This window comes from Stegostoma tigrinum, chromosome 7 (genome assembly GCF_030684315.1).
Source record: "Stegostoma tigrinum isolate sSteTig4 chromosome 7, sSteTig4.hap1, whole genome shotgun sequence".
NCBI lineage: Eukaryota > Metazoa > Chordata > Chondrichthyes > Orectolobiformes > Stegostomatidae > Stegostoma > Stegostoma tigrinum.
Genome location: NC_081360.1, coordinates 64550439 through 64574026, shown reverse-complemented (window position 1 = coordinate 64574026; position 23588 = coordinate 64550439). Strand labels below are relative to the sequence as shown.

Sequence of the window (23588 nt, the reverse complement as noted above, 5' to 3'; positions counted from 1 at the left end):
AAGCACAGGAGCAATGATGTCTTGCCACAGTTGTACAAGTCATTGGTGAGAATCTGTGTAGTTTGGGTCTCCTTGTCTGAGGAATAATGTTCTATCAATGGAGTGGGTGCAACAAAGACTGATTTCTGGGATGGATGGACTCACAGAGCTAGACAGAGTAAATGCAAGAAGGATCTTCCTCAAGTCCAGAGAGTCCACAACCAGGGATCACAGTCCACGGATATGGCGTATGCCACTTAGACCTGAGGTGATAAGAAATTTCTTCAGACAGAGTGGTGAGCTAGTGGAATTCTCTGCCACAGACAGTGGTTGAGGCCAGAATATTGAATGTTTTCATGAGGAAGTTAGGTATATTCTTAGGGCTAAAGGGCCCAAAGCTCATGAGGAGAAAGCAGGAACAGGGTACTGAGTTAGATGAATAGCCATGACTATGTTGAGTGGAGGGGCAAGTTCAAAAGGTAGGAATGGACCACTCCTGCTCCTATTTTTCTATGTTTAATGGTCTACATCAAATTTAACAGCAACCTATACCGTTAATTATTCTACAAATGGTAATAATAAACTTCAACTTACTGCTTATGGAAAATCTATCATTGTCCCTCCTCCTCACAACACATGTTATGGTCTGGCCCATGCTGGCAGCAACAACTGAATTCTGCTGGCAATCAAACACAATGCTATTGCGCTTCAGGTATGTCAGGGATTGAATCTGGCTGGATATGCCATATTACTTGAAAGTCAATTCATTTATAGCCACCACCAGATGGCGCTACAGGTGCAAATTGGTTCACTGATGTCAGGTTACAGTCAGAAAAGTTCAGTTTTGCTTCTGTCAGTGCTCCTGGTCTGACTGAGCACTAAAATTAATTTCTGTATATATCCTACCCAAAGCACATCTGCAAAATTTGTTCCAAATTGACCTTTAACACAGACTTTGACAGCACTTAAGGAAAGTTTTACTTTGTGAAAATAACAGTATGTGACAGTTTATATTTATTTAATAATATCTACTCTGTTGTATTTTGTACAGTTGAAAAAGTTATGATCCTAATGGAGTAACACCATTTAATTTTTTTTGTTAAAACAAGGCAGTGACTAAACAAATTTATAGCATTGCTTAATTGTCATTCATTGGAATTTTCACAAAATCAGTGTGAATCATATTTTGTTTACATGAATTCCCACATCATAAGAATTCTACTAAAAGTGTTATTGCATTTCAACATATTCAGTTTAAAGTAATGATGGAAGGAGACCAGAAAGAAGTTAAAAATGCTCGACTAATGTAGAGCTAATTTCAGTGATGTCACAAGGGATGTTGTACTGGGAGATGTGAGAAGGTGGCTTCAGGACAAAACAGTCACAAAACAATGTAAGAGTTCAGGTGAAAGCTAGACACATTTCTTTGAAAGGGAATGTTGGAGAGCCCTAAAGTTAGTGTGCCTAGGATGAAAGGAAATAAAAGTTAAAAATAAAACAGCAAGAGGAGGCTTATGACAAATGGCACAAGAAAGATTCAGTTAAAAATCAGCAAAATTGTGGAATGTGAAAGAGGAAATTTAAAAAAAGGCAAACAAAGACAGTATGAAAGAGAAGACTAGCAACAATGTTAAATTAAGCTCAAACACTTTAAAAACTGAGTGTTACCAGTTTGCTGAGGTAAAACAGAAAGTGCTAGAGAAACTCAGCATGTCTGGCAGAATCTGCGGAGGAACAGAACTAATGTTTAATGTCTGATGTATCTCTTCGCAGGAACAGTCACCAGTCCAATGGTTTTTTGCGCAATTCCATGCCCCCACATCCTTGTCTCATCTGATTTTTCAGGTCATATCAGCCTGGAAAGTTCCACCAGCATCACCCCCACCCTCACCACACGCCCTGCACTTCACCATCCAGTGTTTGGGTCAATATGTACATATCGTTGAAGAGATTTATAAGTACAGGAGTAGAATTTAACACCAGGGAGATTACTGTGGACAATTCCACATTCCACGACAAAGTAGAGGCATTCAAAAGGGTACATAGGAAGTTGATGGGTGATAAGAGACATAAAACGTGAGGAGAGGTTGAAGTAGTTAGAACTGTTCTCCTTGGAACATCAAGGTTATGAGTAACCTAATGACAGATGTTGGTAGAGTAAACAGTTAAAAAGAAAATTTTCTGTTGAATAACTAGAAGTTATGGATTCAAAATCATTAGCAAAAGGTCTAGGGTATAGATGAGATGAAGTTTTCTCACTTAGTTGTTGTAGTCTAGTATGTTCTACATGGAAACAGTCCATTAATAATTTATTCGTGAGTTGAACAGATGCTTGAGGATCATGAACAAAAAGCTGGGAATCTAGAGCTAAACACAACTGTTCTTTCAAGGTGTCAGTATAGTCATAACAGGACAAATGGTCTCGTTCTGAGCTGTAGGTTTCTTTGAATCTTTGATTCATGTGCAATATTCTTACCTTCCTTTTCAAATCAGTAAACTGAGAGAACATTAAAGACCAGTAGAATGCCAGCTCCATAATGTAGTAGTAATGGAGATCAGAGGTTAGAGCCTATTGAAAAAAGAAAAAAAAGTTAATATGAAATGCACAGTGAATTTATCAGGTCAGAAAAATGCTATAATAAGTAGCGGAAAGGACTGACTGCAAAATTCATGAGCGGCAATTCCTTAGTTTGACCATTTGAATTAGAATGCACTTTACTGTCACATGTACTCACATAAGTACAGTGAAAAGTTGACAAGTGGCCGCTTACAGAACCATCTTAGGTACAGAGGGGCCTAGGTACAAATTCTTAGGAAATAAAAAGTCCAGCAATGAATTAGAAAGTCGGTTTTATCAGCACAAATATTTAGTGCTTCATAATATAAGCTTTTGTGATTGTACATTATTATGCTGCATTCATATGTTTCAGGGAAATCAGTGACAAACATGCATCCTGTTGTATCAAAGAAGAATAAACATAGGCGATATTTTAATATTGTTACTTGTGTGTTTGGTGGATTAAAATTGGGTTACCACAAGAAGTTCACTCGGCATTTTTTAAAAAATCAATTTCCCTGTGTTCTCTTAAATGAAAGCATTCTTTCAAGTTGGAGAAATGTATTGTGACAAAGGAAATATTTACCAGACACGGTTGAGAGGAAAAGTTGAGAAAACTTTAACAAAGATAATGGAATGAAAATAAAATGTTGTTGAGAATTTAAACTAAGTGAACATTCAGAAGGAATACTTCCCATTCAGCACTGGCTTATTTTTTTATTTGACTTATTTGCATCAGTATTCGGTTAACAATTTTAAGAAGTTCTCTTTCTTATCTGAAAAAAAATTTCAAAGAATTTTAATGCAGTTGAAAACACAGATTTCAGTGTGGGTAGATAAATGCAGGCATGTTGGAAAACTGGTTCCAAATCCTTAATTTCAGTGTCAGGATTCCTACATGCAAGACCTAGTGGAAGAGGCCAGCTGTCCACTGTAATGTTGCTCAGTCAGTTAGAATTAGAGTTAATGTGAATTTTGCCTTTATCTTCAACTCCATGTGCTTCCCAAATATCCTGGAATTCAGCACTGGATATAAACTGAAGAGACTGTAATAAGTGAGAGGGCTGAACTTTTGACAGGAAGATGTCAAGATGTACTGAGTCCTCACAGCTGCTTTCTGAGATGCTTGGAAAAGGGCTTGTTCACAGTAATTGCGCTACACAAGATGAGTCCACAAACTTTGGAGGTGCCACCTATGTTTCAGAGGTTCGGTGGTCTGATTGTTTTGGAGCCCTGATCTCTGAGTGTGACTGTGTTATGGAATTTTAGATGAAGGCTAAATGATCAGTGGAAGCAGCAGGACCTTCATGAGCAACAGACTGCTGGTCAGAGACATACAGCTTCAAAGGAAAGCTTGAGCACATAGATGCAGCTTCTAGGAGGACACAACCAGCATGCTTGATCTGTCTCCACAGCAACGTGTGGCTCTCTGTCTTACTGCCAACCCAAAGTTGGAGCATCTCAGCTGGTACCTGGTGTGCATTAGTCCTTTGATGGTGCACACTGATAGTGTGTGAACTCCTCTGGAGAACCATTAATGCTGTCCATGAATTGAACTACCACAAATGGAATATGCGGAAGTTCCAAGGGAGTTAGAAGTTGTGAATGAGTACTATTAAGATAAGGATATGGGGATTGTTACCATGCGCATTAATATATTTCACTCACAACTGATATTGAGTTAACAAGATTGCATCGCATACTATGTCTTGTCATTAGGCAACTGGAAAGCCTCTACGGGTGCCCTGTAGATCCCTGCCTGACATCAATTACACTGAGACTCCACTGATTGACAGTGTCTGCTCTCCTCCATGTGTTAGCTGTGGGATGGCTGGAGTTCAGTTCTCTGCTGTTCCTTTGTGTTCTGTGAACTCTACGTGTACAGAAAACAAAAGGCATATGTTTACCACATCGATGCTATTGTTGACCATGAGAAAGGAGGCATAACATCACATGATAATGAAGGTGAAAGTCAGTGGTGAATGGTCAAATGAGGATATGAACATTGACTGAAAGATATACCTGCAAGGTAATTTGGGCTTGTGAAGGCTGAATGATGTGTCTGTGGTATTTTCATAGCAGAGCGTTGGTGAATGTGCCATGATAACCACCTTTCCTGCACTGCTTAGATCTTTGATGGACTTCCTGTATCATATCCAGGTGATGTGCACTAGGCTCCAGCAAACGATCTCTTGCACTACCATCAACTCAGCTGCCTTAGTGTCCCCAGTTCACTTCTTGCTCATGGTGCTAGGGAAGAGTATATCTTTCCAGGTTCTCACATCACGACAGCAGAATATCTGGAGAGGCTCATGAAAACGAGCTACAGCTTTTAACCTTTTAGATTTTGTTTTGGCATAAAATTGCTTTTGGCTCCTAACTGTTCCTTCACTTTGCACGTTTGAATGTCACTTTAAACAGTGGAGATGAAATCATAACATGCAGGAATTCCTATTTGTACGTATTGATTACAGATTGAGAAGCCATATGGAATGCAGTGAATGGTTAAATAGCCAGCCACAGATGTACAGCATTGAATTCTGAGTTATGCACATGCTTCTAAACAGTCCCAATGTTGAGGTTTGCTTTGTCTATATCCAGGTATTCCAGCAGTTCAGTGTGGCGACCTTGTCCTGGCTACACCTTCAGGTTACTCCATTGCTCTTTAACTGGCTTTCCCTGAGATCAGGAGCCATTGACTGAACAGTGATGAACTTTGTCTTAATTTTCCTTTGTTTCATTATTATGTATGACTTTATCATTGATGTGGGTGCCTTGGCGGGGTGACTTATACAACTTTTTCCTGTAAAAGTGCACACAACAATAACTTTCTATTCTATTGTATTCTAGTCTGTTTCCAGTGAGTAAGACAAACGTGTTAGATCTCCCACCACAATGTGGTGACACTTTGCGTAAAACACGCAGAATATTTTTTCACGGTATTTTTCAATGCACGTGACAATAAACCTAAATCTAACCTAAATATATCTCCCATCCCCTCGTTCTTCTTTTGATCAATTCTATAATCCTGTGTAATCTTGAAAAGCCTAAATGGAAATAGTGGGGTTCCAAATGTGTAGGGTCAAGTTCAGCTAGAGAGGATTACACGCAGGCAAGGAAGGAGCTCAAACATGGTCTGAGGAGAGCCAGGAGGGGGCACGAGAAAGGCTTGGCAGAACGAATTAGAGAAAACACAAAGGCATTTTACACTTATGTGAGGAATAAGAGAATGGTCAAAGAAAGAGTAGGGACGATCAGGCATAGCATAGGGAACTTGTGTGTGGAGTCTGAGGAGGTAGGGAAAGCCCTAAATGAATTTTTTGCTTCTGTCTTTACGAAAGAAACGAACTTTGTAGTGAATGAAACCTTTGAAGAGCAGGTGTGCATGCTGGAATGGATAGAGATAGAGAAAGCTGATGTGCTGAAAATTTTGTCAAACATTAAGATTGACAAGTCACCAGGCCCGGACCAGATTTGTCCTTGGCTGCTTTGGGAAGCGAGAAATGCAATTGCTTCGCCACTTGTGAGGATCTTTGCATCCTCGCTCTCCACTGGAGTCGTACCTGAGGACTGGAGAGAGGCAAATGTAATTCCTCTCTTCAAGAAAGGAAATAGGGAAATCCCCGGCAATTACAGACCAGTAAGTCTCACGTCTGTCGTCTGCAAGTGTTAGAAAGGATTCTGAGGGATAGGATTTATGACTATCTGGAAGAGCATGGCTTGATCAAATGCAGTCAACACGGCTTTGTGAGGGGGAGGTCATGCCTGACAAGCCTCATCGAGTTCTCTGAGGATGTGACTAGAAAAGTTGATGAGGGTCGAGCTGTGGATGTGGTGTATATGGACCTCAACATGGCATTTGATAAGGTTCCCCATGGTAGGCTCATTCAGAATGTCAGGAGGAATGGGATACAGGGGAACTTAGCTGTCTGGATACAGAATTGGCTGGCCAACAGAAGGCAGCGAGTGGTAGTAGAAGGAAAATATTCTGCCTGGAAGTCAGTGGTGAGTGGTGTTCCACAGGGCTCTGTCCTTGGGCCTCTACTGTTTGTAATTTTTATTAATGACTTGGATGAGGGGATTGAAGGATGGGTCAGCAAGTTTGCAGACGACACAAAGGTTGGAGGTGTCGTTGACAGTATAGAGGGCTGTTGTAGGCTGCAGCGGGACATTGACAGGATGCAGAGATGGGCTGAGAGGTGGCAGATGGAGTTCAACCTGGATAAATGTGAGGTGATGCATTTTGGAAGGTCGAATTTGAAAGCTGAGTACAGGATTAAAGATAGGATTCTTGGCAGTGTGGAGGTGTGCAGATACATAGATCCCTTAAAATGGCCACCCAAGTGGACAGGGTTGTTAAGAAAGCATATGGTGTTTTGGCTTTCATTAACAGGGGGATTGAGTTTAAGAGTCGTGAGATCTTGTTGCAGCTCTATAAAACTTTGGTTAGACCGCACTTGGAATACTGCGTCCAGTTCTGGTCGCCCTATTATAGGAAAGATGTGGATGCTTTGGAGAGGGTTCAGAGGAGGTTTACCAGGATGCTGCCTGGACTGGAGGGCTTATCTTATGAAGAGAGGTTGACTGAGCTCAGACTTTTTTCATTGGAGAAAAGGAGGAGGAGAGGGGACCTAATTGGGGTATACAAGATAATGAGAGGCACAGATAGAGTTGATAGCCAGAGACTATTTCCCAGGGCAGAAATGGCTAACACGAGGGGTCATAGTTTTAAGCTGGTTGGAGGAAAGTATAGCGGGGATGTCAGAGGCGGTTCTTTACACAGAGAGTTGTGAGAGCATGGAATGTGTTGCCAACAGCAGTTGTGGAAGCAAGGTCATTGGGGTCATTTAAGAGACTGCTGGACATGCATATGGTCACAGAAATTTGAGGGTGCATACATGAGGATCAATGGTCAGCACAACATCGTGGGCTGAAGGGCCTGTTCTGTGCTGTACTGTTCTATGTTCTACATTCTACGTGTATCATCATGGCCAGTATACGTACAATATTTGTATTTCCAAAAGGAACTCAAGAAAACAGCATACTGAATGTTAACACACAAAATGAAGGCTCATAGAGTTGAGGTTAGATATTATCATGGATGAAATATTTATAATGGAAGGGAAAGAAAGAGTAGGGACATGTGGTTCTTTCAAGCTGGCAAGATGTGACTGGTGGAGTGCTGCAAGACTCAGTACACGCATCTCTGCTATTCACAGTCTTTATTACTGACATGGACATAGAGGCTGGGAGAAATGTATCCAATAAAGGAGCAAATTACTGCAGATGCTGGAATCTGAACTGAAAACAAATGATGTTGGAGTTCACAGTGGGAGAGGCAGCATACATAGTGAGAAAGCAAGCTAATATTTCGAGTCCAGATAACTCTGCATCAGAGTATCCATGGTTGTTTACGGTAGAAAGTTGGGTAAAATGTAATCTGTGAGGAGAACACAGAGAGATACAGATGCATAATTTCAGTGGGCAACAAGGTGGGAGATGGAGTAAATTGTGAGAAGGTGCAACATTATTTACATTGATAATAAGTGCAGAAAAGCAGTCCTGCATTCTGTATACCCGCAGCCCTTCTTTCCATTACACTTTGTGAGTCATTAAAGTGAACTTTCATACTTCCTTCAACTATTTGCCTTTATCCACAAATATCTTGCAATCTTATGCAATTTATTAAATAGTTGTTAAAAGAATAATTTACAGTTTGGACGTTGTAACTATTTATTGTTGGGCACATTCCAGGCAAACCTAAGCTATTACCAGTGAAGTGAATTGGACGTGGAGGCTGATTCATCATCTACATCTTTTGTTTATGAAGTAGTGTTGCTCTGATATGAACCTGTATCAGCAAATGTCGTGACAGAACTCCCATCATTAGGCTATTACTCATGCTTAAAAGAATACTTTGAAATTAGTTCTTGTTTTGTGCATTGTTTTTGATTTTTATACATTACTACCATCTTTCCCTAACATAGTTTGTACTTTGAGCATTTTGCATAGTATAAAACAGATATTAAGCTAAGTATACTAATTAAATAGTGCACACTGCTTATCCAGATGAATAATCAAGAGACTTGCTTTGTTATGGTGTCAAGCGTCTTGAATGTTGCTGCAGCTGCACTCATGCAGTAATGTAGAGGTGCCAGTGTTGGGCAGGGTGGATAAAGTCAGAAGTCACACAACACCAGGACATAGTCCAACAGGTTTATTTGAAATCACAAGCTTTTGGAGCGCTGTTCTTCATGCATATTCACCTAATGAAGGTGTTTAGCTCTGAAAGCTGGTGATTTCAAATAAACCTGTCAGACTATAACCTGGTATTGTGTGACTTCGCACTCACGTAAGCAAGTGGAGGGTATTCCATCACACTCTTGAATTGCACTTTGTAGACAGCTCAGGTATGATGCAGTGAGTATGACTGTATAAAGTAGTTGCTTCATTACTTTGTTGCATAGCTCCCTCGACTTGGCACAAAACCCTTAAGTGCTAGTGAAGAGGGGAGTGCACAGCTGGGCTGCGTGTGTCATCCTTTTTCCAGTGCGTAGGTCAATGTTGGGGTGCTATTCAAATCCTTCCCTTTTTGTTTTTTCCGTAGTGGTTTGATAAACCGTGTGGCATTTTCATGACTTCAGAAGACATTTAAGAGTCAACCATATTGCTGTGGGTCTAGTTTCCTGGAACATAGAACTGTACAACACAGGAATGGGCTCGTTGGCTCACAAAGTTGTGCCAGAAGTGACGCCAATTGAAACTAATCACTTCTGCCTGCCCTTGTCCATATGCCTCCATTCCCTGCATATTCATGTGCTTATCCAAAAGTCCCTTAAACCCCTCCTATCATATTTGTGTGCCACACTCCTGCCACTCTCTGTTTAAAAAAATTTGCCCCTCATATCGCCTTTGAACTTTCCCACTCTCACCTTAAATGCATGCCCCCTAGTTTTAGATATTTCAATTCGAGGAAAATGATTCTGACCATCAACCCTATCAATGTATCTCATAATTTTATAGACATCTGTCAAGTCTCCCCTCAGCCTCCGCTGCTCCAGAGAAAACAACCCAAGTTTTTTTAGCATTTCCTTATAGTACATACTCTCTAATCTAGGCAGCATCCTGGTAAATGTGTTCTGCAACCTTTCCAAACCTCCACATTCTTCCTGTAATGTGGCAGTCAGAATTGAATGCAGTACTCTAAGCATGGCCTAACCGAATCCCTATAAAACTTGAAACATGACATCCTGACTCTTGTTAATAAAATGTGAGGCTGGATGAACACAGCAGGCCCAGCAGCATCTCAGGAGCACAAAAGCTGACGTTTCGGGCCTAGACTCTTCATCAGAGAGGGGGATGGTGTGAGGGCCTCCTGCAGTGCCACAATGATGCCACCCGAAGGTTGCAGGAACAGCAACTCATATTCCGCTTGGGAACCCTGCAGCCCAATGGTATCAATGTGGACTTCACTAGCTTCAAAATCTCCCCTTCCCCCACCACATCCCAAAACCAGCCCAGTTCGTCCCCTCCCCCCACTGCACACATAACCAGCCCAGCTCTTCCTCTCCACCCACTGCATCCCAAAGCCAGTCCAACCTGTCTCTGCCTCCCTAACCGGTTCTTCCTCTCACCCATCCCTTCCTCCCACCCCAAGCCGCACCTCCATCTCCTACCTACTAACCTCATCCCACCATTTGACCTGTCCGTCTTCCCTGGACTGACCTATCCCCTCCCCACCTCCCCACCTATACTCTCCTCTCCAGCTATCTCTTTTCTCTCCATCTTCGGTCCACCTCCCCCTCTCTCCCTCTTTATTCCAGAACCCTCACCCCATCCCCCTCTCTGATGAAGGTTCTAGGCCCGAAATGTCAGCTTTTGTGCTCCTGAGATGCTGCTGGGCCTGCTGTGTTCATCCAGCCTCACATTTTATTATCTTGGATTCTCCAGCATCTGCAGTTCCCATTATCACTAATCCTGACTCTTGTGTACACTTACCCAATCAATAAAAAGACAAGTATGCCAAATGCCTTCTTTACCAGCCTATCTACTTGGGTGGTCACTTTCAGGGAGCGAAGGATTTGAACCCCAAGATCCCGCTGCACATCAATGCTGTTCCTGCCAATAACTGTATACTTTTTCTTAACATTTCATCTTCCAAAGTGCAGCACCTCACACTTACCTGGATTAAACTCTATTGACCATTTCTCCGCCCATATCTGCAGCTGATCTATATCCCACTGTATCCTTTGACAACACAAGCCACAACTCCACTTATCTTTGTACCATCTACATCATATGTAGACCATATTAGATAAGGATGGCATATTTCGTTGCCTGAAGGGCATTTGTGAATAAGATGGATTTTTATGGCAATTGTTGTTGGTTTCATGGTCAATATTATTAAGGCCACCTTTCAATTTCATATGTATAAACTGAATGTAAATTACACTAGTTGCCTTGGAGGGATTTGAATCTGAGTCCACATAGCATTAGACTGGGCCTCTAGATTGCTAGCTCAGTGACATTATCACTATGCCACAAGTTCGCATTAAATACGTTAAATCAAATAAAGTTCTGTCTTTCGTCTGGTAAAATATTTAGCTTCTAAATTTCCAAATCTGTACTGTTGAGAAATCACAGTCTTGGAAACTTTAATGGCCTTTTTATAATTGGGTTAATATCTCATTGCTCAGACTGTTAAAAGTTGTTTTATTTTTAATCTGGCAGCTTCAAATTGTAACAGCTTTGGGAATCTGTTATATTGTCACAACAATGTGAAATGAAAATTACGAATTGTCCATGCATGTTATAATCACAACAGTTCAGCAAATAGACCAGAATTTGTCACTGCAACTTTCTTTGATCCAAATATTAACGTAAATCAATAATCTGCAGTTAAACATTATTTATCAAATCACGATAGATAGCATATTTTCTGGGCACAATAAATGAAAACACCAATCAAATAAGCTCAGACTCTTGATCAGGTTGTGAAACATTAATAAATTATCACTCTTGTTGATGCCTTTAAAAGATCCACTGTAGATTCTTTTGTCAGTGGCATGCTATATTTTGCCACAAACTTTAAACTGGGACTGGAAATCTATATTTTTAATGCTCTGGAGTTACTATATATTTTCTATAGTTTTAATACTATGATAGCTAATGAGAAATTATTTATCAGTACAGTTATAAATCAAAAATTGATCTTGTGTGAATGAACATGACACAGTGGAATAAGGTGTCAACTTTGAAATAATGCCGGCGCAAAATAAATAAAAGCGAATGTCAGTAGATTTCAGAAACTGGTTATTTCATTAATTACATAATGTTTCTAAATTAATATTTGGAACAGCCAACATTTTATAACGGGCTGAATTTTTAACTTATTTAGGCTGAGTGTCAGTCTTTTCGAGATTTTTGGAGGGTTTTTTCACTACGAGGTCTGGTGCATTTTCTCACCATATTATAATAAGGCAATAACAAGTAGGAGCAGAAATAGGCTATTCAACCCATCGAGGGTGAGAGATAATGGGAACTGCAGATGCTGGAGAATCCAAGATAATAAAACGTGAGGCTGGATGAACACAGCAGGCCAAGCAGCATCTCAGGAGCACAAAAGCTGACGTTTCGGGCCTAGACCCTTCATCAGAAAATGATGAAGAGTCTAGGCCCAAAATGTCAGCTTTTGCGCTCCTGAGATGCTGCTTGGCCTGCTATGTTCATCCAGCTCCACACTTTATTCAACCCATTGAACCTGATCCATCATTCAAGAGATGAACATGGCTGATCTGATAATCCTCAACTCCACCTTCTTGCCTTTTCTCCATAACCCTTGATTCTCTTACTGATTAAATATCTTATTATCTCAACCTTGAATATACTTAATGAGCCAGCTTCTACAACACTCTGTGGTAAAGAATTCTGTAGACCACTATCATCTGAGAGAAGATATTCCTCCTCAACTCTGTTTTAAATAGGTGACCCTTCATTCTGAAATTATGACCTCTGGTCCTGCACGATCCCACAAGCAGAAACAATTTTTCATGTCTACCCAATCAAGTTTTCTAAGAATCTTGAATTTATCAATCAGGTCCAACCTACTCAAACTCTTCTCAATTGACAGTCCCTCCATACCTGGAATCAACCCAGAGAATCTTCAGTGAAATGCATCCAATGTCAATTTATCTTTCCTTCAATAAGGGCTCTGAGACTGCTCACAGTATTTCAGTCATGGTCTGATTAGTGCTTCTTATAGTTTCAGCAAGACCTCCATATTTTAACAACTCCATTCCCTTTGTGAAAAAAGCCAATAATCCATTTGTCTTCTCTATTACCTGCTGAACTTGTATGCTAGCTTTTTGTGATTTATGTACTCCCAAATTACACTGTGATGTAGCTTTCTGCAGTCTTTCCCCATTTAAATACCAATCAGCACCACTACTCTTCCTGCCAAAATACATAACCTCATATTTTCCAACATTATATTCCATCGGTCAAGATTTTTTTCCCAGTCATTCAACCTGACTATATCCCTTTGCAGACTCGTTGAATCATCCTCAGTAGTTGGCCACTAAACTTACCTTATTACCAACCTACTTCACCCCTATAGCAGCTCTCATGTCCAATTCTAGTCTGATCTTACAACATGCCATTCCTGGAACAATGTGCCACTGCTGGGAAATTCCAGAATTGGTCAACATCAGGTGCCAAATTTAAAAAAAACAGCTGTGGACTTGGATCAGCACCATCAGTCTGGAGCTATCTTGTGAGGTTATGGAAATTTGACTAGATATGGCAAAGAAGGGGAAATTGACGCACCTCTTTGTGTCCATGGACCTGGAGGTCCTACTGGATATGGTGCAGCACAGGTGGAATGTCCTCTTCTCCAAGGTCCACAAGACCAGACCATGACACCAGATCGTGGTATGGGTCAATGCAGTCTCAGCCATGGGGAGGAATGCATAACCTTGTCAGAGGAAAGTCAATGACATTCTCAACTTGGCCAGTGCAGGTGCCACCATCTTCTCCCTGGTACATCACATTCACTACATCTCTGTTCATCCATCCATCTCACACTAGGGGTCATGCTCTACCACCTTCAGTAACACATGCAACACTTTCCATCACTTACTGTCATTCATGACAACCCCAAACATCACTAACCCTGCATGCCCACTGTGCTCTCTACTCACATGCTTGGAACATCTCCCCACCCATACCAAAAGTAACACCTGTGGCACCTACTTTTATCTCCCATAATAACTATCCATGTATCATTTCAGGAGAAAAATAGCCCACAGTAGGGCAGAGAGGGTGATAGGTTGATTGACAGCTAGATACTCACCCTGTATGTGGACAGCATCGTGACTCTGGCCATTTCCAAGCTTCTGCACTGACAGCAGAGACTGTTGGAACTTCTTTATGAAAGGTATCTTCCTTGACTTAACTGAGCACTGCGTTCAGCCATGACAAGCTTTCTGGTTTTGTGGCTGCACTAAAGAGCACAGCAATAGATCAGTACTGTAAACCTGGTTTCACTGCTCGAGGGGCAAAGCACAAAAAGACAATGCAATGCAGGGATTCTATGAGCATCCCAGTAGGCTCAAAATGAGTGAGTGCTATGACAGCAAGTGAACAAGTCAGAGATGCAGTCCATGAGCTTGGTGGGTTAAGTGGACTGTGTTCTTGCCGCGGCATTACAATGGTAGTTACAGATGCAGCCTGAGATGCAGCACTGAAGTGCTGAGGTGTACATGAGCATTCTTAAATGCCAGTACATGTTGGATGCCAGTGTCTGTGGGCATCGGGTGCATGAGGCTGGTGCCTCAGAGCGTTGTCTGAGACGTCAGTGAATGATGTCCTTTGGAGTAAGTGGCGAGCTGAAGTTACCAGTTATCTGTCTTGACTTTCAGGTCAGCAATACTTGACATCGAGCTTGTTTAGCCCATGTGTTCAGATAGGAAATTGAAACATAACAAGGCGAGTTGTTGCATTAATAAGGCATTTAACAAACAATAATCCCTTTTATTTGGCAATTCATCGCTATCCAGTGAAAAACTTGGTTCATCGCTGGACAGGTGCATAAAAACTGCAGCAAGTGCACCCAATGTTGAGATAGACCTCACTGCACTTCTCGCACAAGTCAGCCACAAATATCACCATAGTGCTTGCTATTCAGACCCCTACAAGATTCCACCAATGGCCTTCAACATCTTGCCTTTGCAGTTCCCATACTGCATTTCACAGAAAGAGGGAATCCATTCCCAAAGCAAGACTGAGCATCTGCTGGGTTCAATTGCAGCACCAACCACCACCTTCCCAGGGATGCTGTCAATCAATGATGGGATACCAGCCTCTGAATGGCCTCTCAGCAATCCATCCCTCTTCCAAATACCAGCTCATTGTCTCTGAGCATGGACACTCCCACTCCTCACACTCAGAATCATGCAAGCAATTCTGATCAGGTTGGCTTTTTGGGCTTTCTCCTTGGTAGGTCTCCCACAGATTGCTGGATAAGTTGCAAGCATGGTGGGCTGAGGCACTTGATTGGACATTAATTGCTTATTTATGAGTCTCAATTGACAGTGAGCGAGGAAGGCTGTCCTCGAACCTTCCTGCCCCAGACTTAATTAAGGGAGAGATGAGAAAGCGACAGGGTCCCTTCCCACCATTCTGTCAAATGAAACATCCCATTCACCACCAAATTCACCAATGGAGGAGCTTGTGTTGTAGCATGGTGTCAACAGAAAATCTGGAAATATTATAATTGGTCCTCATATCCAAATAATTTTTATGGAATTTGAACAGTTGTGGACCTCACTGTTCCTTGCCATACACCAGTAGTAACAACCTACCATCTTGAGAATGATCCATTTATTTCTACTCTTTGCTTTATGACTTAATCAATTCTCAATCCACACTAGTACATTTCCTCCAATCCTAATTTCACTGGCTAATCTTCTAAGGGACCGTATCAAAAGCTTTCTGAAAATCTAATACGTCAAATCACAACTCCTTTATCAATGCTACAAATAATTTTCTTAAAGAACTCCAACAATAATATGATTTCTCTTTCATAAATCCATGTTGACTCTGCCCAATTTTACCATTTTTGTCTTGATGTCTAATTATACATGTACTAATGAAAGAACGACTCACCCAATGGCACTGCTCATCCAGAAATCCCAGGTCGGATTGCTATTGTGTTCTCATATAATACTTGATTACAGTAATTTATGAGCAAGCTTGCAACATGATTCTGAGAAATGATTCTTCACAACTGCTGGTATTGACAAGATGAGCTTGAGCTATCAAGTTGCAATAGCAATATTGTACCTACTAACAGGTTTTGCAATAACAAGATTCTCTTGTGATTGTCAAACATCTATTGGTTCTCTTAAATAAAATTTATATTGTTCATACATAATGCTTAAACCTGTGGAAATTATTATTATTCCTATTACTAAGCATCTGAGATTGCCAATATAAATAATGACTAACGGAAATAAATATCGTATTCAATTAATGTGTTACCTGGTAAGGATAACTGTACCAGCAGTGCCTTGTTTCCCATAGCCAAGGAGCCTGTAGAAGAAACAGAATAAATCTGAAGAAACAGTATCAAAACTGTATTAATCTTTACCCACTTTATGGTGAATATCCATCTTTAAAAAAAAGGACACAAATGTATAGAAAGGGTAAATGCATGTCTCGTTTCATTTTCTTATCTTTTCATTGGCTATTTGTTCCACTTCTCATTCCATTGTCTCAGTGATAATGGGAACTGCAGATGCTGGAGAATCCAAGATAATAAAATGTGAGGCTGGATGAACACAGCAGGCCCAGCAGCATCTCAGGAGCACAAAAGCTGACGTTTCGGGCCGAGACCCTTCATCAGAGAGGCGGATGGGGTGAGGGTTCTGGAATAAAGAGGGAGAGAGGGGGAGGCGGACCGAAGATGGATAGAAAAGAAGATAGGTGGAGAGGAGAGTATAGGTGGGGAGGTAGGGAGGGAATAGGTCAGTCCAGGGAAGACGGACAGGTCAAGGAGGTGGGATGAGGTTAGTAGGTAGGAGATGGAGGTGCGGCTTGGGGTGGGAGGAAGGGATGGGTGAGAGGAAGAACAGGTTAGGGAGGCAGAGACAGGTTGGACTGGTTTTGGGATGCAGTGGGTGGGGGGGAAGAGCTGCGCTGGTTGTGTGGTGCAGTGGGGGGAGGGGGCAAACTGGGCTGGTTTTGGGATGCAGTGGGGGAAGGGGAGATTTTGAAGCTGGTGAAGTCCACATTGATACCATTGGGCTGCAGGGTTCCAAAGCAGAATATGAGTTGCTGTTCCTGCAACCTTCGGGTGGCATCATTGTGGCACTGCAGGAGGCCCATGATGGACATGTCATCTAGAGAATGGGAGGGGGAGTGGAAATGGTTTGCGACTGGGAGGTGCAGTTGTTTATTGCGAACCGAGCGGAGGTGTTCTGCAAAGCGGTCCCCAAGCCTCTGCTTGGTTTCCCCAATGTAGAGGAAGCCACACCGGGTGCAATGGATGCAGTATACCACATTGGCAGATGTGCAGGTGAACCTCTGCTTAATATGGAAAGTCATCTTGGGGCCTGGGATAGGGGTGAGGGAGGAGGTGTGGGGACAAGTGTAGCATTTCCTGTGGTTGCAGGGGAAGGTGCTGGGTGTGGTGAGGTTGGAGGGCAGTGTGGAGCAAACAAGGGAGTCACGGAGAGAGTGGTCTCTACGGAAAGCAGACAAGGGTGGGGATGGAAAAATGTCTTGGGTGGTGGGGTCGGATTGTAGATGGCGGAAGTGTCGGAGGATGATGCGTTGTATCCGGAGGTTGGTGGGGTGGTGTGTGAGAACGACGGGGATCCTCTTAGGGCGGTTGTGGTGGGGCCGGGGTGTGAGGGATGGGTTGCGGGAAATGCGGGAGACGCGGTCAAGGGCGTTCTCGACCACTGTGGGGGGAAAGTTGCGGTCCTTGAAGAACTTGGACATCTGGGATGTGCAGGAGTGGAATGCCTCATCGTGGGAGCAGATGCGGCGGAGGTGGAGGAATTGGGAAGAGGGGATGGAATTTTTGCAGGAGGGTGGGTGGGAGGAGGTGTATTCTAGGTAGCTGTGGGATTCCATTGTCTCCTCTTTGGGGAAGTTATTTTGATTCCCTTGTTACAGCTCCTCCCAGAGTTTCCTGCTAGTTATTAAGTTCAGAGACAACTGCAATTACCGTGTGAGTAGGTGCACCAAAACTTCTTAGAGTGGTGAAACTGCATTTCAACATTTACATCGGTCTGTTTCACTCACTGAGCATTTCCACTTGTTCACAGATGACCGAATATATGTACACTCAAGTTGTGTGAATTTAATCTCTCAAAATGAAGATTCCATAGGAAGTTCAGGACTTGGAATGGGAACAAAGGCGCATAAAAAGTACTGACTGGTGACTGGAAGAATGACAAAAAAGTCGAAATCAGTGAGGGAGTGGGAAATGAGAGAAAGAAAGTAGAAATTAGAGAGGGAATCCATATTTTCTTGATCCACACAAAATTAAAAGCACATGACCAGAAGAAGGAAACTCCTACTGCCACTTCCATATTTATCGGTTTTAGTCTCAGAATTACCATTTTATAGCATCACATTTCTTTGCTCAGCTGAGTTGAAATGATTTCTACAAATGCTGTCCCACCAGTATTTGGTAGTAGCTGTTACCACCAGGTGGTAGCTACATTAGAGAGACTGATATTTTAAAACATTCTCCCTGAAAAGTGGAATGCTTCCATCTTCCATCTAGTGGTCCAGCCATGAACCAGCATGTCGCAATCACAAAGCAGTAAGATGTTCAAATTCAAGTTGAGACTTGGCTTCACACTCCCAGGACTCACTATTGTAAATTGTAGATTGGAATGAGTTTGAGTCAACAGTTGTACACTTTCAGATTCATGGAAAATATTACTTGACAACAAAAAAGGTACTCTTAAATACATTATGGCAGTGATTATATTTTTAAAAAGGGCCTATAAAGTACTTTACATGTTTAATAATCATGAAAACAGTTCTATATAATGCAAATCTTTCTTTTAAAAAGACGAGTGTCATACAGCCTGACACAGACGTATAAAACAGGTTTGATGTTTTGCCTTAAAACCTGAAGCACAGTCAGTCGCATCCATAAAGTTTTGTCTTTTGGGATATGACCTACTTGTCAAATTTCTAATTATACAATAATATAACAACAGTATTCCCTTGTAAGCTGAATCAGACATTCAGGTCTTTCACAAAAGCAAATGATTTGGATGCTGGAAAAATAAAATAACACCAGAAAATGCTGCAAATTCTCAGCTGGTCTTTCAGTATTTGGAGAAAGAAAAACAGTATTCACTTTACAGGTCAATGATTTTCATCAAACTAGAAACAATTAGAGACACCACAGGTTTTAAGCAAGTGAAGGGGGAGGGGAGGGGGTAACAACAAAGTAAACATCTTTTATAGACTAATCATGAAGGATAATAGATGATCCCTTGACCTCACTATCCATCACACCAGCTTCCGCATTCAACAGATAATGTCCTGCTATTTCTATCCCCTTCTGGTCACCACCACCACATCTTCCCCTCGCCTCCCCTTTCAGCATTCCAAAGGGACTACTGCCTCTCTGGCACCCTGCTCCACTCCTCAATCATCCCCAAATCCTGTTCTGTTCCTGGTGCACCTCTTAGTGAAAGCACTGGAGATATATCACTTGCCCTTTTACCTCTTATTTCACCATCCAGGAGCCCAAATGTTCTTTCCAAAGGAATCAGTGATTTGCTTATACACATGGCCCCATGAAACAGGAGCAGGAGTAGGCCATTATGTCTGTCGAGGCTGCTCTGCCATTCAAAATGTGAAAGTTGATCTGATTGTGACATTAATGCTGGTTCCTTGCCGGCTCCCCCATAACCCCCAACTCCTTTGTCAATCAAAAGTATGTCTAAATTGGCCTTGAATATAATCAATGGCCCAGCATCCTGTGCTGCCTTGGAAATTCCAAACACTAGTGAACCTCTGAGAGAAGAAATGCCTCTTTTCACCTCTATCATTATTGGGGGAGATCTTATCTTTAAGTTGTGTCCCTTTGTTCTAGAGTCCCCCACTGGAAGAAAAGTCCTCCCAGCATATATCCTGTCAGGTTTCCTCAGAATCTTAAATGTTTTAATAAAATCACCTCTCATTCTTCTGAACTTCAATGTGTATGGACACAACCATTAAGCTTTCTCCATAAGACATGCCTTTTGTTTAGGCTACTCAGTCAAGCAGCAGTTGATAATTGAGTTTAATGTATTGGCTACTCACAATGTAGTCTATGCATTGGGGAAATTAAATATAAATTGAGTGACTACTTTATGGTAAACCTCTGTTAGTTTTGCAAGCATGACTTTCTGGTTGTCTGTTCTCCACCTTGTTGCCATTATGACCCCACGTTATGCACAGCCTCCTGAAATGTTCCTGCGCAGCTCAATGAAAACCAAAAGAGCTACGGATGCTGTAAATCAGGAATAAAAACAAAGTTGCTGGAAAAGCTCAGCAGGTCTGGCAGCATCTGCGGAGGAGAAAATACAGTTAACATTTCGGGTCTGGTGATCCTTCGTCAGAACTGAAGATCCGTTCTGAGGAAGGGTCACAGGACCCGAAACGTTACCTGTGTTTTCTCCTCTAAAGATGCTGCCAGACTTGCTGAGCTTTTCCAGCAACTTTGTTTTTGTTCTTGCGTAGCTCAATGTCAGCTCGAGGAATTGCTTCACATCTTTTAATTAGGCATTTTACAGCCTTCAAAATGCAACACTGAATGTAACCAAAAAAGAACAGAAATCCCTGGAGAAACTCAGCAAGTCTGGCAGCATCTATGGAAAGAAAGCAGAAGGCCCTTCTTCTTAATGCTCTGTGTTCTGATGAAGGGTCATTCGACCCAAAACATTACTTCTGTTTTCCACAGATGCTGTCAGACTTGCTGAGACTTACAGCAATTTCCAATTTTTGCTTCTGACTTCTAGCAACTGCAGTTGTTTAGTTCTGTTTGATTTACTGACTTTAAGCATTTCAGATCTCAACATCTGCCCTCATTTTGCTTCCTTTCCAATGCTCTTTTGTCCTTCCTCTTTTTGACAAAGTTCATGATCCTGCCATTTACACCTCCTAGATACATGTTTTGTTTATTTACTTATCCCATTATCACTCCATTCAGTCTTGTACCAGCAGCATTATTCTCATTTAATTTCTTCTGCCTTCCACCCTATCACAAAGTTCTGTTCTGTTCTGTTTTCCAATGTTCCAAGAACAATGCAATTAAATACTATGATTTAAAAATCTCATTTCATTTCATCTCGACAAAACAAATCCTAACTACACACTTGAATTGCACACCTCTAAGCCCTTTATAAGGTTTTCCTCACAGCCTTCGCTTTGAAAACCATTTGTTTAATAATTTTCAATAAGGAGGTGGGCGATGCTAAAAATACCTTGCTGACCTGAATTTGGCAGTCATCATCTGAAGAAAGGTGTTTGTAGGTACAAATGGTGATAATAAACTATTTCTCAGCTGTAGAAATTGTCAGTCAAACTCTTAAGGTTCCAAAACCTCTCACAACCAACTACATTGGCCGATCAGGCAGCTCCTTTGCCTAAAACATGCAGCCAACTAACTACAATTCATTAGTGAGTAGAACGCAAAACTTCAATAGTAGTGCCACTTGCCCCCATGCTCATGGTAAGCAGTTAATAAGAACATTCTGCAACTGGGTATTGAACTCGGGGGAAATGTTTTAATGAAAAGAATTGGACAGAAACAGTTTCTGGCAATTATCCTGCAATGCAGATATGCCAAATACAGCCAGAAAATTCAGTTTCAGCACAAAATTGCAAGAGTTACAGATCATGCCAGTGTACCATGGTAGCTGCTTACTCACAGTATTAGATTGACAAGTAAACAAATCCTGGATCCTCAAGTCTATAAAATTGCTCTTAATTTGACATCACAGAAATCTCCTTTAAAGATGCCACAGAATGTGGCTAGAGTGGGAAATGACAAACCATCTCACTAATATGGATTGCATTGCATGTTTAAGATTCGGTAGGTAGGTCACTAATGCATGCATGATGTTGATCATGAGGAAAAGTCCTATTAAGATTTCTCAACTTGATTGGTCCAAAATTTGTACACAGACAGAAGCACACAGCATATGCACAGCTGTGCACTCACGGCTGTACACATTTTTTAAATGTGAAAATTTCACCATAACTTCATTGACTGTGGCAGCATGTTGGGCTGAGCTTTTGGATATGTACTCCTTTTAAACAGGCTGAGAAGACAATGGTGTTTGCATTCTAGCAGATGATGAATTACTCTTTGGATCTCATACATTCTCACCACTGTATCTGGTCTCCTTTAGTGGGCAGGTGACTCAGGCTTTCTCAATGTGGAGCATATATTTGCCTAACATATTTAAATAAAAGGAACTTCTTCTTGGCTCCACAAAGTTTGTTACCATTGGAGCCAGAGGTCTCGGGCACATCTTCACAATGATGCAGCTACTGCAAGCTGTCAGCTTCAGAATTTTTATTCCGCCAAATGTCTAATTTGGAGTAGCTAACAGTTGGCCTTTTACTTTGTTACCATTACTCTTAAAGTAAGTAATAATGCTATAATGTTACGAACAGTCTAAATTGTATGATGTGATCCAGTTAATTGTACTGCTGGGCAACTGAAATCCCAGAATAAAATAACTTGACTTGATAGATCATATAAAAACCTAAAGAACTGCGGAAGCTGTAAAATCAGAAATAAAAACAGAAATTGCTGGAAAAAATCAGCAGATCTGGCAGCATCTGTGGAGAGAAATCAGAGTTAACGTTTTAGGTGACCCTTCCTCGGAGCTGGTTAATTACTGAAATTAATCCATACAAGACTGCAGATCCCTTTTAACAATTGAACAGAGTTTATTATACCAAAGGAATTAAAATGAAAACACCAAGTTATCTAAATCTTCATGATAGCAGAATACAAAACATTAAGCAATGCAAAGTTTCAACCTGTTTCCTGTCATTACCTGTTACACAGACTTCAGTCCAGAGAAATTGTACTCCTATCTCAACTATTTAGGGATCTACTTAACTGACTCCTCACAGTTTATTTACCATGATCTATGAAGACAATTCAATGAGTACTTTCCAAATCTGCTGACCTAAACTTTTTTCACAAATTGCTGACAGCTGAAACTTTCTCACTTCTCATAACTTTCAGATTTCTAACCAAAGTCTCTTGATTCCGAAATTTGTACAAACTAAAATTTACTGTTAACACAACTGGCCCCGAACCACCCTAAGTTTATTAAGCCTCCTCAGTCTAGGAGAGAAATTTTGCTTGTTTTTGAACAATACCAGTGTCTTCTGAACTGAATTGAAAAGTTGCTCAAACCTAGATACTTCTAAATTTAAAACAAAGTGAGTGGCCTTACTTTTTACTCTTCTGATTGTGAATGTAACTTTATAGACATAATTCCATTAACACCACAGGGCCCTGTAGTCACTTGCTTTCTGACAAGATTCGGAATCTGAAGAAGGGTCACTGGACTGAAAATGTTAACTCTGTTTTCTCTCCGCAGACATGGAGTTTCTCCACCTATTTCTATCTTTGTTACAGAAAAAGGCTAATGTTCTCATAAGCAAAACGTTTGATGCAATGGGCTCTGAGGAAGGTCACCGGACCCGAAACATTAACTTTTTTTTTGTTCACAGATGCTGTCAGACCTGCTGAGCTTTTCCAGAAACTTTGTTTTTGTGCTCAACAGCTGACTGGTTGTAACAGGGAATGATATTGCCTTGGAAAAGGCCAGTTTAGTCTATAGCTTGATGCAGAACTTGAAACCCATTCACTCCAGCATGGAGAGGCTAGTTGATTTGATCCAGCGATCTGTCGAGTGTAATAACATACAACACTTGACTGAAATCACAGATTTCACAGCAGTCATTGCAGTTTCCATACAGTGCTTAAAGGGCTTTGTGGAACAAAGTG

The 23588-nt window shown here is 41.3% G+C and overlaps 1 protein-coding gene across 3 annotated transcripts in view; it reads right to left on the bottom strand.

Moving 5' to 3' along the window:
* cers6 (ceramide synthase 6) overlaps window positions 1–23588 on the bottom strand; it is a 254477-nt gene that overhangs the window by 50618 nt on the left and 180271 nt on the right. For 2 of the 3 annotated variants that reach the window (XM_048533679.2, XM_048533681.2), the window contains exons 5-6: window positions 16076–16126; window positions 2456–2548 (exon numbers count right to left, since the gene is read on the bottom strand). In XM_048533679.2, coding sequence (XP_048389636.1) covers window positions 2456–2548; window positions 16076–16126 — 144 coding nt within the window. The remainder of the gene's footprint in view (window positions 1–2455; window positions 2549–16075; window positions 16127–23588) is intronic. The other variant, XM_048533682.2, reaches the window with a different exon arrangement.